This window comes from Accipiter gentilis, chromosome 26 (genome assembly GCF_929443795.1).
Source record: "Accipiter gentilis chromosome 26, bAccGen1.1, whole genome shotgun sequence".
Taxonomy (NCBI): domain Eukaryota; kingdom Metazoa; phylum Chordata; class Aves; order Accipitriformes; family Accipitridae; genus Astur; species Astur gentilis.
Window position 1 is genome coordinate 23,034,639 of NC_064905.1, and position 13,156 is coordinate 23,047,794.

At 41.3% G+C, this 13,156-nt stretch overlaps 1 protein-coding gene across 6 annotated transcripts in view; it reads right to left on the reverse strand.

Moving 5' to 3' along the window:
* Positions 1–13,156, reverse strand: part of JAKMIP2 (janus kinase and microtubule interacting protein 2) — a 68,540-nt gene that overhangs the window by 12,628 nt on the left and 42,756 nt on the right. For all 6 annotated transcript variants that reach the window (XR_007509718.1, XM_049829856.1, XM_049829853.1 and 3 more), the window contains 11 exons: positions 12,307–12,447; positions 11,312–11,368; positions 9,341–9,460; positions 8,743–8,871; positions 7,685–7,768; positions 7,320–7,382; positions 5,632–5,730; positions 2,884–2,982; positions 2,492–2,545; positions 1,572–1,637; positions 676–744 (listed from right to left, as the gene is read on the reverse strand). Coding sequence is in view for 5 of the 6 variants with exons in the window: in XM_049829856.1 (XP_049685813.1) it covers positions 676–744; positions 1,572–1,637; positions 2,492–2,545; positions 2,884–2,982; positions 5,632–5,730; positions 7,320–7,382; positions 7,685–7,768; positions 8,743–8,871; positions 9,341–9,460; positions 11,312–11,368; positions 12,307–12,447 (981 nt within the window). In the remaining variant the exon portion in view is untranslated. The remainder of the gene's footprint in view (positions 1–675; positions 745–1,571; positions 1,638–2,491; positions 2,546–2,883; positions 2,983–5,631; positions 5,731–7,319; positions 7,383–7,684; positions 7,769–8,742; positions 8,872–9,340; positions 9,461–11,311; positions 11,369–12,306; positions 12,448–13,156) is intronic.

A 13,156-nucleotide genomic window follows, 5' to 3' on the forward strand; every position in this document is an offset into this window, starting at 1 on the left:
CTAAACAGGCATATTCATATTCACATTATTTGTGGGAAGCTGCTGTGCCTTAACTTCTTAGCCTGCCTTAAGCTGTATTGACTCAAGTACAGACATACCATAGGAACAGAATGTAAACCACTACAGCTATCCAACTCTTGTAGTTATGCTTGTTCATCTTGTACGTTACTTCCATTAACTAGAATAAGAACAGAGTAAGGTACTAACTTTACTGGTGCTACAGGAACTTCAGCTGTGAATGTTTTGCCTTTAGGATGGTATGCGCTTAAAATGTAATGAAACAAAAGCGCGTGATAATTCTTTAGTTTCCCACAGAGTGGTATTGAATACAATGTAATACAACAGCTAATGTTTAGACTGTGAATCTTATGAGACAAAGAGTGTGGTTATTTACATCTCTGAAAAACACCGAGCAACCTTTGGGCCCTCCATAGTTATTAATAAACAGTCATCCTCACAGAAAGAGAGGGAAAGTTTTCACTATTTCTGTTTCTGTTATGCTGCTGTTGCACATGAACCAGAGTAGTAAAAATTTTATGGATTCACCAATAATCAGAGAAAGCCTGCATACTTAATTTGCCAAAAGACCCTTTTAGTTATCTTTTGGCACACCAAGTAAATGTGACACATGCAGTGTCTTGTCCCTAAAATGTGTACTAAAGAAAGTTTGCTTACCATATCACTTTCCAGTTCCATCATCTTCTGATGCAAAGCAGCTTCAGCTCCCTCAATCTGCTGGATCCACTGGAGGGAAGACAATGACAGCTGTAACCTGCTGTGTTTTCTAGGCACACGGGCAGTGACATATGGGACATCTACAGAATCTTGTTCGTCTATTTTTTAAGTTCTGGGCCCATCTTGAGGCTGTTCTCCTGTGACAGGGCAGCCACAATGTCTGTAGGTAGCACTTGACAGAGAAGCAGCAAGAGGACCACCATTACCGCATCACTGGAAGATGGAAAAGCACACTTCCTTGGATGGACAGGGAACCCATTTCATCCCATGGACAAGGGCCTACAATGGGGCTCTAGCATCTCAAAAATAGCTTAGCTGGATAGACAGCAATTCTCTTTACAGAGGAGGAATTGTTGAGTAGAATCCTTGGAAGCTGTCATGTTGACAAAATTGTGTGCTGCATTTGAGCCACAGAAAGCAATTTTAACCAACCCTCACTTTCTTTTTAATTTCTAAAACAAGGAACTTAAGACACATACTTTCATTGGCAATTTTGCATACAGATCCCTTCAGAAGCTTTGGAAATCTCAGGAATATACATATATATATATATAATCCCATGCTATAGCTAATTATGGCTTAAATGTCTGATGGTTTCTCATTCAGTTTACAGTTGCAAGTTTCATTTGACAGTTGTTTTGACTTCACAGCTTGGGCCAGCTGTGTTTAGTATTTTTCCTGCTTTAGCAAGGTGTTTGGGACTGTGCTGGCACAGTTTACTTTACCTGGGGGATCACTTCCTACACTAGAAAGTTTGACAATATTAACAACAACAGAGCAGAAAATTTCCAGCGTTAGATGAGGCCTTAGATAACACATGAGAAAAGCAAATTTACCTTTTCTGCCAAGGACAATACAGTGGAAGCCTGAATTATGGCCACTTGTTCTTCATTTCTTAAATTCTGAGAAGAAAAAGAAAGGGAAGAAAAAAATCGGCAGCAATTTCCTGCATGAATAAAGATAGTCCAGGCTACAGACTAGGTCTATAGTTTTCAGGGGTTCCCTGTAGTACTGGGTATCCTATTCCCATCAAAACATTCAGAGTCTGTTGACATATTAAAAAGAACACTGCTTTTGCCTTTCTGCATGATATGGACTAACTATGTTTTCATTCCATTACACCTTATGAGAAATGTAAACTGAGACCCATTTGTCTTCATGCTAGTTTTAGAAAGCTGAATTTCCATTAAAGCTTTTGTAAAAATAATGCTCATTTACACCAGCATGTGAATTGACAATAATGATCCTTCATTTTTATTTCTTATACACTTTCTTAAAACATATCTAAACTTGGCCAGAGATAGGGGATGATCTCTATTACACATGTGACTAAAGTGGGCAGCAATGCCCACTTAGCAAGGCTCAAGGGATTTAATTCTTGCACGTTTATGAAACTGTTTGCAGAGGAATCCCAGTCCTGATGAAGATGTGGTTGGCTCAGACTGCCAAACTAATTCACGTGCTTTCCTGAATGACTGGAGTGCAGTCAGGCCCAGTTCCAAGTATCAGTGGCCTTGGACATTCTTCCCAGTCTGCTAAACCGGATGTTAAAGCTGCTACTTCATTACTAGTTCTCAGACTATTGAAGTCTCACAAATCCTTAACTTACAGACATAAACACTCCTTAAATGAAATGTTCTGATATTACATAATTTAACAAGCATCTTAGAAAATAGTCATGATAATTATAGATTTCACTTACTCTACTGAACAAAGTGCAGCTTGTAAAGAGAAAATATCTCCCACTTTAACTTACCCCATTATCACCTAGGATGTCTAACTGCTTTATGAGGTCTGGGATGCTGACATCCTGCAAAGAGAGAATAAGGTAAAGGCATGACATGCACATTTTATCACAGGCTGCAATATTCGTCTCATCCTATAAACCATGCTGAAATTGACTGTTTTGTTTTATCCCATGGAAATGCATCACACACTGATTTCAGTTGCCTTTGAGCCAGGTTTTATCATTATGGTGAAAATTATGAGTCCAATTCAATTGCGTCAGTCATCGCACACTCTTACATTAGACTGAGTTTAAATGCTTAAAGTTTAGTGGAGTTATTAGCAGAGGTGAATGTAATGGGTTATATGGGCAGCACCGACCACTCCTGTAGTTAGAAGTGCTGCCTTATAAAACTGACCTACCTTAACCCCTTCCTTCATGCAGTAGATCTGTAGAGCACTCACACCATCTGAGAATGGGTGAATCTGGAGATTAAATGGTGGGGACCGTCTCTCTCTTTCCTGAAAATAATTGAAAAGATACCAGAGAACATATTAGAATGAAGGAGATGCACACACAACTCATTAAAATGCCACAGCTACTGTTTGTATCATGCTTTACAAAGCCAGGCTCTTCAGTTTACAAGTCAAAGAAACCTTTAGACCTAGTCTGAAAAACAGTGTGCCAAGTGGGATAGGATCCTAAACCCAAGCTAATTATTTTACAGGAGATTATTTATTTGATTAATTATGTAAATTCACAAATTGTCTGTGGAAAGGCTGTCACCTGGCTAAGACTCAAGTGATTTGCTTAATGAAGTGTCTAGCAACTATGTATTGTTGTAAATACTGCCTTTAGAAACAGGTATTTGACTTAAGACTACAAGGATACTCAGATTACACATTTGCTCATCCTAGTATAGTATGTTGTATGTTCTAATATCTGTGGAAAGTAGTAAGTTCCAAAAAGTTGATCAATTTAGCTATCTATACACCTTCATTGCATAGAATCTACAAATATTAGTCCAGTTTTAAAGGACCAAAGACCAAAAAAAATTTGAAGATGTTATTTCTCATCCCTTTCAGGTATTCAGGCAAGCACAGAAATTAAGATCAAATTTCACTTTCAAATACATTTTTGGTTTATGAACACATAATTCACTTGATCAGTCCAGTTCCATGTCATATGGAGACACAGCTGTCAGGTAAAACTGTGGGAAATTTCTGTAAATAAGGGACAAATCTGTCACAGCACTGATTCATGAGAGCCAGGAAAGGCTCTGTGTTACCTACAAGCTCTGAATGTCAAATATATAAGGCCTTGGACAGCAACTGAAAAAACCAACTGAGAAATAAACCAGCTTATGCTGGACCAAAGACCAGGTGGAAGTTCTTGTCAGTTGGTGCTCATAACAAGAATCTGGAACCAGGAGCAGTCTGGGAAGAGGGAGATCGAGGTCTGACCCAGTCCTCTGGCCACCTGCAGAGGCTTCTGGAGCTCTTCCGTCAATCTCCAGTGTTGCCTGTGGGGTCTTTCTTACTTAACACAGGTCATGAGGAGAGCTGCTCAACAGGGAACATGTACAGTGCCTGCAAAAGTGACAGTGCTCACAAGTGGGCAGATAGTCTGTTGCTATTCATTGTGCTAGGGCCCACAGCCTCAAGACACAAATTAGGACAACTCCAGGCCAAGCACTATACGCACATAGGCAGGCACTGTTGGCTTTTCACATGTGCCAGCATTGGCAAGAATGATGATAAAGGCTATAGGAGGAAGACCACATTCACCTGTATGAAATGTCTCTTATCCCCACCACAGTAGCAGGAAACTGAGGTCCAGTGAAATTAAAGGTGCCTCAGGAATCAACAGCACAGAAGCTGTTGCAAACTTGTATCCAGGGAGCCTGTGCTCTTGGGCACCTTGGCCCTGTACCCTAGCTGTCTTCAGATACTCACAGCAGGGTGGCAGCACTGGCATCACCAAGCCCCGAGCACAGCCCAGCCCACACCAGCAGCCCTGGGGATCCACAGGCATCTCCCAGCAGAGACGGAGTGCCCCGCAGGCTGTCGTGGACCTGGCTTCAGCTCCCTCTGCCGCAGGAGCCAATGTGCACATTTCTCCTCTGTAACGAAGAGTGCTCTAATCACCCAGTACAGATTGGTTTGGGTAGGACAGCCCCCCTCTCCTCTCACAGCCAAGTCCCCACAGAGAAAAGAATTCAAGATTTGCTGGGTCAGAAGGCACAAGGTACACCCTTTCAGCCCCATAGGTGTGGTACTGGAAGACAACAGCCCTGGGTCTGATACTTTCTCTTACAACTGCTTATGCAATTTCATCGATCATTGCTGAATTAAACTTCAAATAATTCCAGTCCTTCAAGCACAGGGCTAGAGAGGTGCACTTCTCCTCACGGCAGCACTCTCAATGAAACTTGAACTCTTGTCTCATCACCCTTGCTGGAAGATGGGAAAACAACAAAGCCAGTATAATTTATAGATCAGCAGTAAGATTTTCATAGGGGGAAACAGGGCTTTGAAGACCTCGAAGAGGGAACTGTACATGCGTCTCTGACTTCTTAGAGGAACACTCTACTCTTCAGCTATTAAAGATAAAAGTACGCTCAACATTTCTTTCTTCTCCTGCTCAGGTTCATGAAAAAAAATGAAAAACAAACAAAAAAAACCCTGGATGCCTACTCTCAGGAGGGATCTTAGCTGTGAACCAGGATGCAGCCCTGAGCAAAGTACATGAGGATGGGGTTTAAGCCTTGCTTATTTGGTTAATTTAAATGTAATTAAGTTCTGTTGATTTTAGTAGACTCTAGGCCAGCAATAAGAACAAAGCAAGTTGACAACAGACTGCTCCAAAGTACTAGAAAAACCATATCCGCAGGTGTGGTAACTAAAAGCCATACTGACATTAATCAGCTAAGCTTATCTATGCACACTGGGCACCTAGCTCAGAGAGAGGTGAACCAGTGACGTATGGAGCTTACTATTTCCAGGATATTAGAGCTGACATACTTCAGCTCACAATTAAAAATGCTGGGCTTGATTTGTTACTCTGTTATATCACAATGCTTGTGTAAACACCTGATTAAAGTTGGTGTCCAGTGCAAGTGCATTGGTTTAATTTGCTACCAACTCTACTATAACAAGCTCATCCATCACCTCCAGCTCAAGGTTGCGGAACTCCAGCAGCTCATTCTGGTCTCGGGCATCCTGCAGCTCCTGTTGCAGACGGTTGTTTTCTGCTTCCAGTTTCTCTATCTAAAAGAAATATGTAAATTCAGGATCTGTGCGACTGTTAGAAGAAACACTGAATATTTGGTGAGCAGTAGTTGAGGTAGCACAGGCAGTGCAAAATCCAAACTCTAGAGATGATTCACTACTTGCTGTTTTACCTCAGTGAGTCTTTAGTTTACAAGTGAACTTCTGCTTATCAATTTCCTAAACATCATAAAATGCTTAGGCTGGAGGTTTTCCTAAAAGAATCCAATCCTAGTGAAGATCAGCAGGGAAGTTAACTCTACAGAGGTGTCAGGTTAGCTATTAGATTAGTCTGCATTAGCTATTAAACATACTGCTCTCATGATAAAGCACTGGAATAGATTGTCTGGGGAGGGATGTGGAGACATTATTGTTGGATGACTCTGGGAACAAGTTGGATAAGCATCTATCAGGAATGACACAGAAACAGCTGCACCTGCCTTTGAGAAGAGCTTGGTCTAGACCAGAGATTCCCAGTGTGCAGAACATGAAGCACAAATGGCACACAGGGAGAGCTGTCTTTGTGGAGGCAGTTGACTGAGCAGCCATCCCAGCCATGCAAGCACTTGTGTGAACTGCATGGCAAGCATCTCCACACAAGTAGCTCTGTCAATTAGCAGATAGACTTAAATACCACCCATTGCTTGCTTGTTCTCGACAACTCCACCACTAGCTCCTCAGCCTGCTCTCTTCTGCAAGTCTCCAGCCAGTGCCTGGACATGTATTTTGCAGTCAGGTTGTCTCAGTAGTGCCCAGACAAAGACAGCTAGGGAGCATGGTGAGACTTAGGTCAAACAAGCTCCCATGGGTCAGTTTGTCTGGATGGCAAAGGATGGCACAGGGCCAGAGATTTATTAGGTGTGTTTATGGAAGGGGAGGAACACAGGCTAAAAGTCCTCATGTGGGGAGGTTAAAGACAGCAGGAGAGCTGGAGTTATGGCCTCTTGCTGATGGCAGTCATATGTACGGCCACTGCCGTTACTGTTGGTGATATGCAAGCAACGTTGAGGTCATTTGTATCCTTATATTCCACGGTTAAAAATATATATACATACATACAAATATATATACACACACAAACAGGTGCTATTCCTAAATCTACCAAAGGACTGAGCAGTACAAGTTCCACTGGACCTAGGGATGACTTTAAGCCCTTAAAAATATACAGAACACACAAGGACTAGGGAGTATGAAAGGGTCCTAGCATCAGAGGGTGACTGCATTTCTACTGCTGTTTCACACATAAAAGCTAAGCTCAAAACATCCTGCCAGTACAGCAGAAGCAGTAGACTTCACTGCAATGCTACTGGAACACAAAGGTCTGCATGTCAGAGCCAGAACGATGAGTAGAGCTTCCAGCTCTCAGGCTGGAGCTTACCAGCAGAGCTGGTGCATCAGCAACTGCCAGCAACAACGGTGCCTACGCAGAGCTGGAGAAGGCTTGTCTTTCCATATGTTATCCTGTCCATATTAATCTATGCTGTTCTATCCTTATACTACACCTATAAGCACCAAACTGCATGTCCAAAAAGTGTATTGTAGGATCCAGATTACCATTCGGAGTGAACACACAAAACTTGGGAACATACCTTGTCTAAAAGCTCTTGGTTCCTCTTAATGAAAAGCTGTTTGTCTTCCACCCAGTGCGAGTCCTGTTGGATGAAGCAGTACTATTACAGAATAATCAAACTCCATGAAGTTGGGCATGTTTATTGAAAATTGGAGCCACAATATTCAGGCTTTAAAATCCTATAGGAACGAACTGTCATTTACAGAGTAACAACATATTAGTCTATCAAGCTGTAGCACGGCTTCTGAACTTGCTAGACCTGCCTGTTTACTGAACAGCCACATTATATCTCATGGAAGTCTATACTGAAATTGTGCTACATATTTTGTAAGCAGAGCAGGTAAGATCCAAAATAGGAAAAGAAAATACACAAGAAGTGCTTACCTGCCCTTTCTGTGCTAAAGTTTTCTCCAGATCTTCTATTTTGGCTTTATATCTCTGGACTTCAGCTTGGAGTTGCTCCTGAGCCTGTTGAAGTCAAGCACACCGTTAAACGGTAACAAACACAGCAATGTGACTGGTATTAAAAGGAAACCAAACACAGCAGAGTCTAGGTTTATGCTGTTGCTTCTACTGAGTAAGTAATCATTACAAAGATTCTGGCGCAGCAATGTTTTGTGCCATTGACATACAGATGACACAAGAGAACAGAGTGGTAGATCAGCCCCGTCTCCCCACCCAAGACTGTTATTACTGTTCATTGCATTAGAGTAGTGAAACACAAGCTCAGGTATTTGGGGTGACAGGCTTTGCTGGAAGACCCTAGTAAGGGGCAGTCCCTGAACTGAAGAAAAGTGCTTAGTAGATGAAAGTGGCAAAAGGTAGTGAAAAGAAGCAATTATAACTGCCTAGGGGGTCTTCAAGAGCTGACTCAATAAAGTGCTAAACAACCCATCTCAGAGCTGACACTGCTTTGAGCAGGAATTTGGGCTGGAGACCACCCAAGGTCCCTTCCAGCCTGAATGATTCTATGATTTTATTAGAGGGACAACATTTTTAGCCTTGGAAGGTTTACTGTAGTCTGCATCACGTTCAAATTTGAATGTAATTTGCATTTCTCCATTAGAAACATTGAGGTGAATATTCTTAAAATTGGTGCAATGTGTGCCTTTGTGAAAGACCACAGGCCTCCACTTACCTTTAAAACCCAACCTCTTCACACCCGGGCAAAAGATGAGAAAACCCTTGTGATTCTGTGCCAAACTCCAGAATTGCCTAACTACAGAGTTTTCAGGTTCAGGTGGAGGACAACCCCTTGTAAACTGAGTGATTGCGTCCATTCTTCATTGTCACTCTCTTTAAATGTACTCAGCAAATGAGTGAAATGGATGACTCTCAGTTGTATGGATGTTGTATGTAACTCCATTCCCTTGTATGTCACTTTGAGGGGTTTGCATGTCCTGATAGCAATGAAATGCTTTTACCCTCAAACAACTACTGACCTTGGCTTCTCTTTCAGCATCTATGATGCCTCCCGTCTGCTCCTGCAGTAGTGCATACGCTCTCTGCAGGGCCTGGTATTCCTTTGTCAGCTGTCGAAACCGCAGCTCTGATTCTTCCGCTGCTAAACCCTGAGGTATAAGAAAGGACATGTCTAAGCCCCAGACAGTAAAGCACTGCCAAAGCAAAGAATCCAAGTGTGATTTGTTAAGCACAATAGCTGGTTTACAGGTCTTGATTCAAATAGCTTTTTTGGTGAGCTTGGTGTACTATGAAGTAATAAGAATGTGGAATTTATACAGTGTTTATATGTCTTTAAGCTAGAAGAAATGTGCTAGGTTTATTTCCTTGAAGGGGAGAGGAAAAAAAATCATCTCAGATTGCAACGAAGTCATAGCTGTAGACTCTACGGACTAGATTTTGAAAGAACCTCTCAGCATTTCAGTGTATCAGTAACCAAACTTGAGGCCAAACTTAACGAAGAACTTATCACTCAATATGCACTATAAAAACCTAAATGGTTTTGAGAGCCTGGCCATTTGTTTTGCAAGTCAGTCTCTTGAAAACCTGTCCTTGCCTATGGAAAGAGTCAGATCTTACCTCATCTAGATCATCATCTGGGGTTGCTGGTGTTCTATCTGTTCTATATGAGGCCACAGAGGATGTTTCAGAGTCCATAGAATCATCATCGTACCCAAAAACTGTATCTACCACATGTCTCTAAAGAAGGGAAAATATGATATCTGAATCTCCTTGGAAACAGGTAGCATGAGTTTCTGATGGGGAGGGAAAGGTTAGTTCAAAAATCACATTGCTAGTTACTTAAAAAAGGCAGCACATGAAAAAAGAGCAATGGGCTACCCCTGGAATTACCATCTCCAAACAAAACTGAAGGGAACCATATTAAAGATTAGGTCTTGTGCTGGTGGAGAATGAGTTTGCTGATTAATTTTTCTAAGCTGAGGATCTGGCTCAGTCTAAGACTTGGAAAACATAATGGAAGAAGCAACACGCCAAACGAAAAGTCTCTGTCCTTGCAGGAAGGCAGGAGAATTGTTAATCCCAAAGCTGTTCAGAAGACATCTGTCAACATGCAGACTGGTGTGCAAAGATAACACCATACAGAGCTGGAAACGTGTGCAGAATAGGGAACCCTCCTTGTCTCATGGATACTACCGAAATTTTTAATATCTCAGTGCTTCTCTCACTGATATTGATGTTGGAGTGAGTGAAAGCTATGCTAATAAAAAACTAGTGTGAAGGAACTTTTATCTCACACATCTTTCCAGTACTACAGTAACTGCCACATGTTGTAAGAGATTGCTCACACTACACGGTTTGTTTGTTTGTCTGACACCTCACTATCTCCAATCTCAGTAACTGAATTAATCAAGTTAAAACTGTGAGTCCTGTCCTATGAAGGTATAGATGCTTGACCCTGCAGGCTTAGTTTCAGGGTACATATCTAAGCATTTAAATACTTGGCTTATGAATAATTCTGCAGAGAAACTGATCAATGAGCATTTAAGATGTGCTTCTGCTTTGCAACATTTTTCACTTTTGCTGACAGGTTACAATCTTCTAAACCTGGAATCTGAATCACACGAAAAACACGTACCAAAGATGCCAATAACCTTTTGCATATATTATCTTTTTTTGTTCCTTATATTTCCAAGTGAAGACAATAGCCATATTGTCCCATGTTATAATCTCTGGCTTAGAAATTAAGTTAACTGATAAAAATACTTTTTCGTCCTTGTCTCCCAGTTACACCTGCTGTGTATTGCTTCAGAACCCATATAGAAACAACGTGATGACACATCTAGGATTTACTGGTCTGAAATTCTCTGTGTGTAGGAGAGAGTTGCATTACTTTTTCTGAACATGACTGACATACTAAGGGATGTCCTTGGAGGACAAAGAGCAACCAAGCTCTGTTTCCTACACAGTATTTCTGCTTTCTGGAGGTGGGACATGGCTGTTGCAAAGTCATTCTTCACATCTAGCTGATAAAGGAGACATTTGAACCACTACTGACTACTCAGCTCTAAAATTGTTGTAAAATACACCAACTTTGGACTTGACCCAACTCAGGGTAATACAAGGGGCAGCCAAAGGCCTGTGGAACTGAGCAGGAGAGACTGACAATTTCTCAGGCAGAAACTTCCACCTGAAGAATAAAGATGTACAAGGATTTTGTTTTAGCCTGTATGTGCTGTGAAAAAATAAATAGCAGAAGATAGATGGGAAGGTCTCTGGAAATGTAAATACATCTCAGCATAACAGACCTTGAGACCAATATTTACAGAAACCAGATGGAAAGGAGATTATTACTATTTCAGAGAGGGGGCGATAAGTCCCATTTTGCTGAAAATAAAATAGTTACACCCCCTTAACTAAATTTCAAAGTAGACTTAGAAAGCTCTCCCAAAGTAACTAAGGTGTTTATAAACCTGATCACTAAAGCAGATTGTTATAATCCACAAAGCTCTCTTTAATCAGATTGCAAAGTGTGTTTTCCTACAGAGCCTACTAGTATTTTTATAAGCTGAAAACAATTTTTCCTCTTACCTTAATTGGCTTTGAGCTCCTTTTATGCTTTCTGCGACGAATAAGTTTCTCCCTGTCCTGAAAAATAAGATTAAAAAGTTACTCTCTCTTCTCTTTTGCAGCTGTAGAAGGCCAAATCCACAGAGAAAATAAATCATTGGGCTTCCACTGACTCTCTGTTCATTCATTGAAACAGGAATCTGATTCCAGGTGGAAGGGATGACTCATATCCAAATCTGTACATGTGTCAGCTGAAAACCACTTGAAGAAGGGAAGATGGGATACCTGAACCCCTCGCCCCCCAGCCTTGTTGTGCAGTTGCCTTGACAGGCTGTCAAATGACATGCACTGATGGATTTCCTGTTAAAATGCGAGGCTTGTTGCAGGGGACTAGTCTGGGCTTTGTATGAGAGGCTGTCTGCCTTCCCTGCAAAGGAGATGCTGCCTCTGTCTCAAGTCATTAAATGACGGTAGTGTTGATCTCACCACTCCTAGCAATGATGTCTTAGAAGAGGCAACAGCCTGTTTTGGAGTCTCTTTCTCCTTCCCCTCAACATCATAATGCAAAGTCAGCTGAAAAAGGGATTGTCAGTATTAAATGACAGAAGAACTAGTGAACCACTGTCCAGCAGCACGCACTTTCCCAGCACATGATACTGCACTGTGTGCCTGCCTCTTGTTAAGGAAACTTTGAATGGTGGCTTAGATATAATGGTAAACCAGCGTGGCACAGCCTTGTGAACATGCAGATATTTTCCCAAGTTCCATGGTTCTTAGTCTGCGTTCATTTCTAGAGCTCAATTCACACACAAGAGTTATGCTTTTGGGTTGTAGTAGCTGATGCCCTGCTAGAAATTCAGTTAAACTGCACCCTTGCATACCTACACCTAAAAATTTGCAGGTGTTAAAATTAAAATCAGATATTAACCCTCAGACCTCTAGTTATAAGAAGAAATACTATCAGTGGTGAACCGTACACAGGAATCATTCCTAATTTCCTGGTGCTCTGGACATACCCTTGTTAACTCATCAATTATGTTCTGTTGTTCTATGACCTGAAGCTTTAAGAATTCAGTTTCTTGCTCCTCATTAGCCTGATCCAGATCATTGAGAGATCTTAATTTCTTTAGAGGAGGATGTGATGTCATCTTTTCTCTCTACGGTAAGAAGAAGAAACAGACAAAATAAGATCCAGCAATTAAAAGACAAAAGACCACCTTTCAGTTAAAAATCAGACTTTATCTTTCATTTAAGCTGTACAGCCCTTTAAATATGCTTCAGCTACACCATTTTTATAACTTTATTAATAGCCATCAGCACTTCTTAACAATAAAGCACAGCAAGGCCGAGTTCTTCAACCAGAATGACAAAGCTTTATCTGTTTACTTATTGTGTGGCAATACAGCCTCTACAGCAGCTCTTAAAGGTCATATATGGTAGCTTTTCCTTTGCCATGCATCAAGATGCCCCAACATGTGGCAAATATAGTTCAGGCTATACCCACCTGTCCAGTGGGTATGCAAATAGCATCTATCCCTAAAACCCCATGCCCTTACTGATACCGATCATATGACCATATACAGTGAGGAAATGGACATGCTTTAGTCATGTGAAAGACATACATCTAGTCAGAAGAGGAGGAAAGACAAAAAAAGTGGTACCAGATCTATTTCAAGTAGAAGTCCACATTCTGCCTGCTCCTGAGCATATGTGGGAGAAGAGATGGCTACGGCCCATGAGAATTACTCTAGCCACCCACAGCTTGCTAACTTCCATAATTTGGAAGTAATATATAATGTAAAAAAATCTATAATGTAAAAATCAGATGTGAGGGAGCCAAGTTAGAACATATGTGCTGTGTGTGCA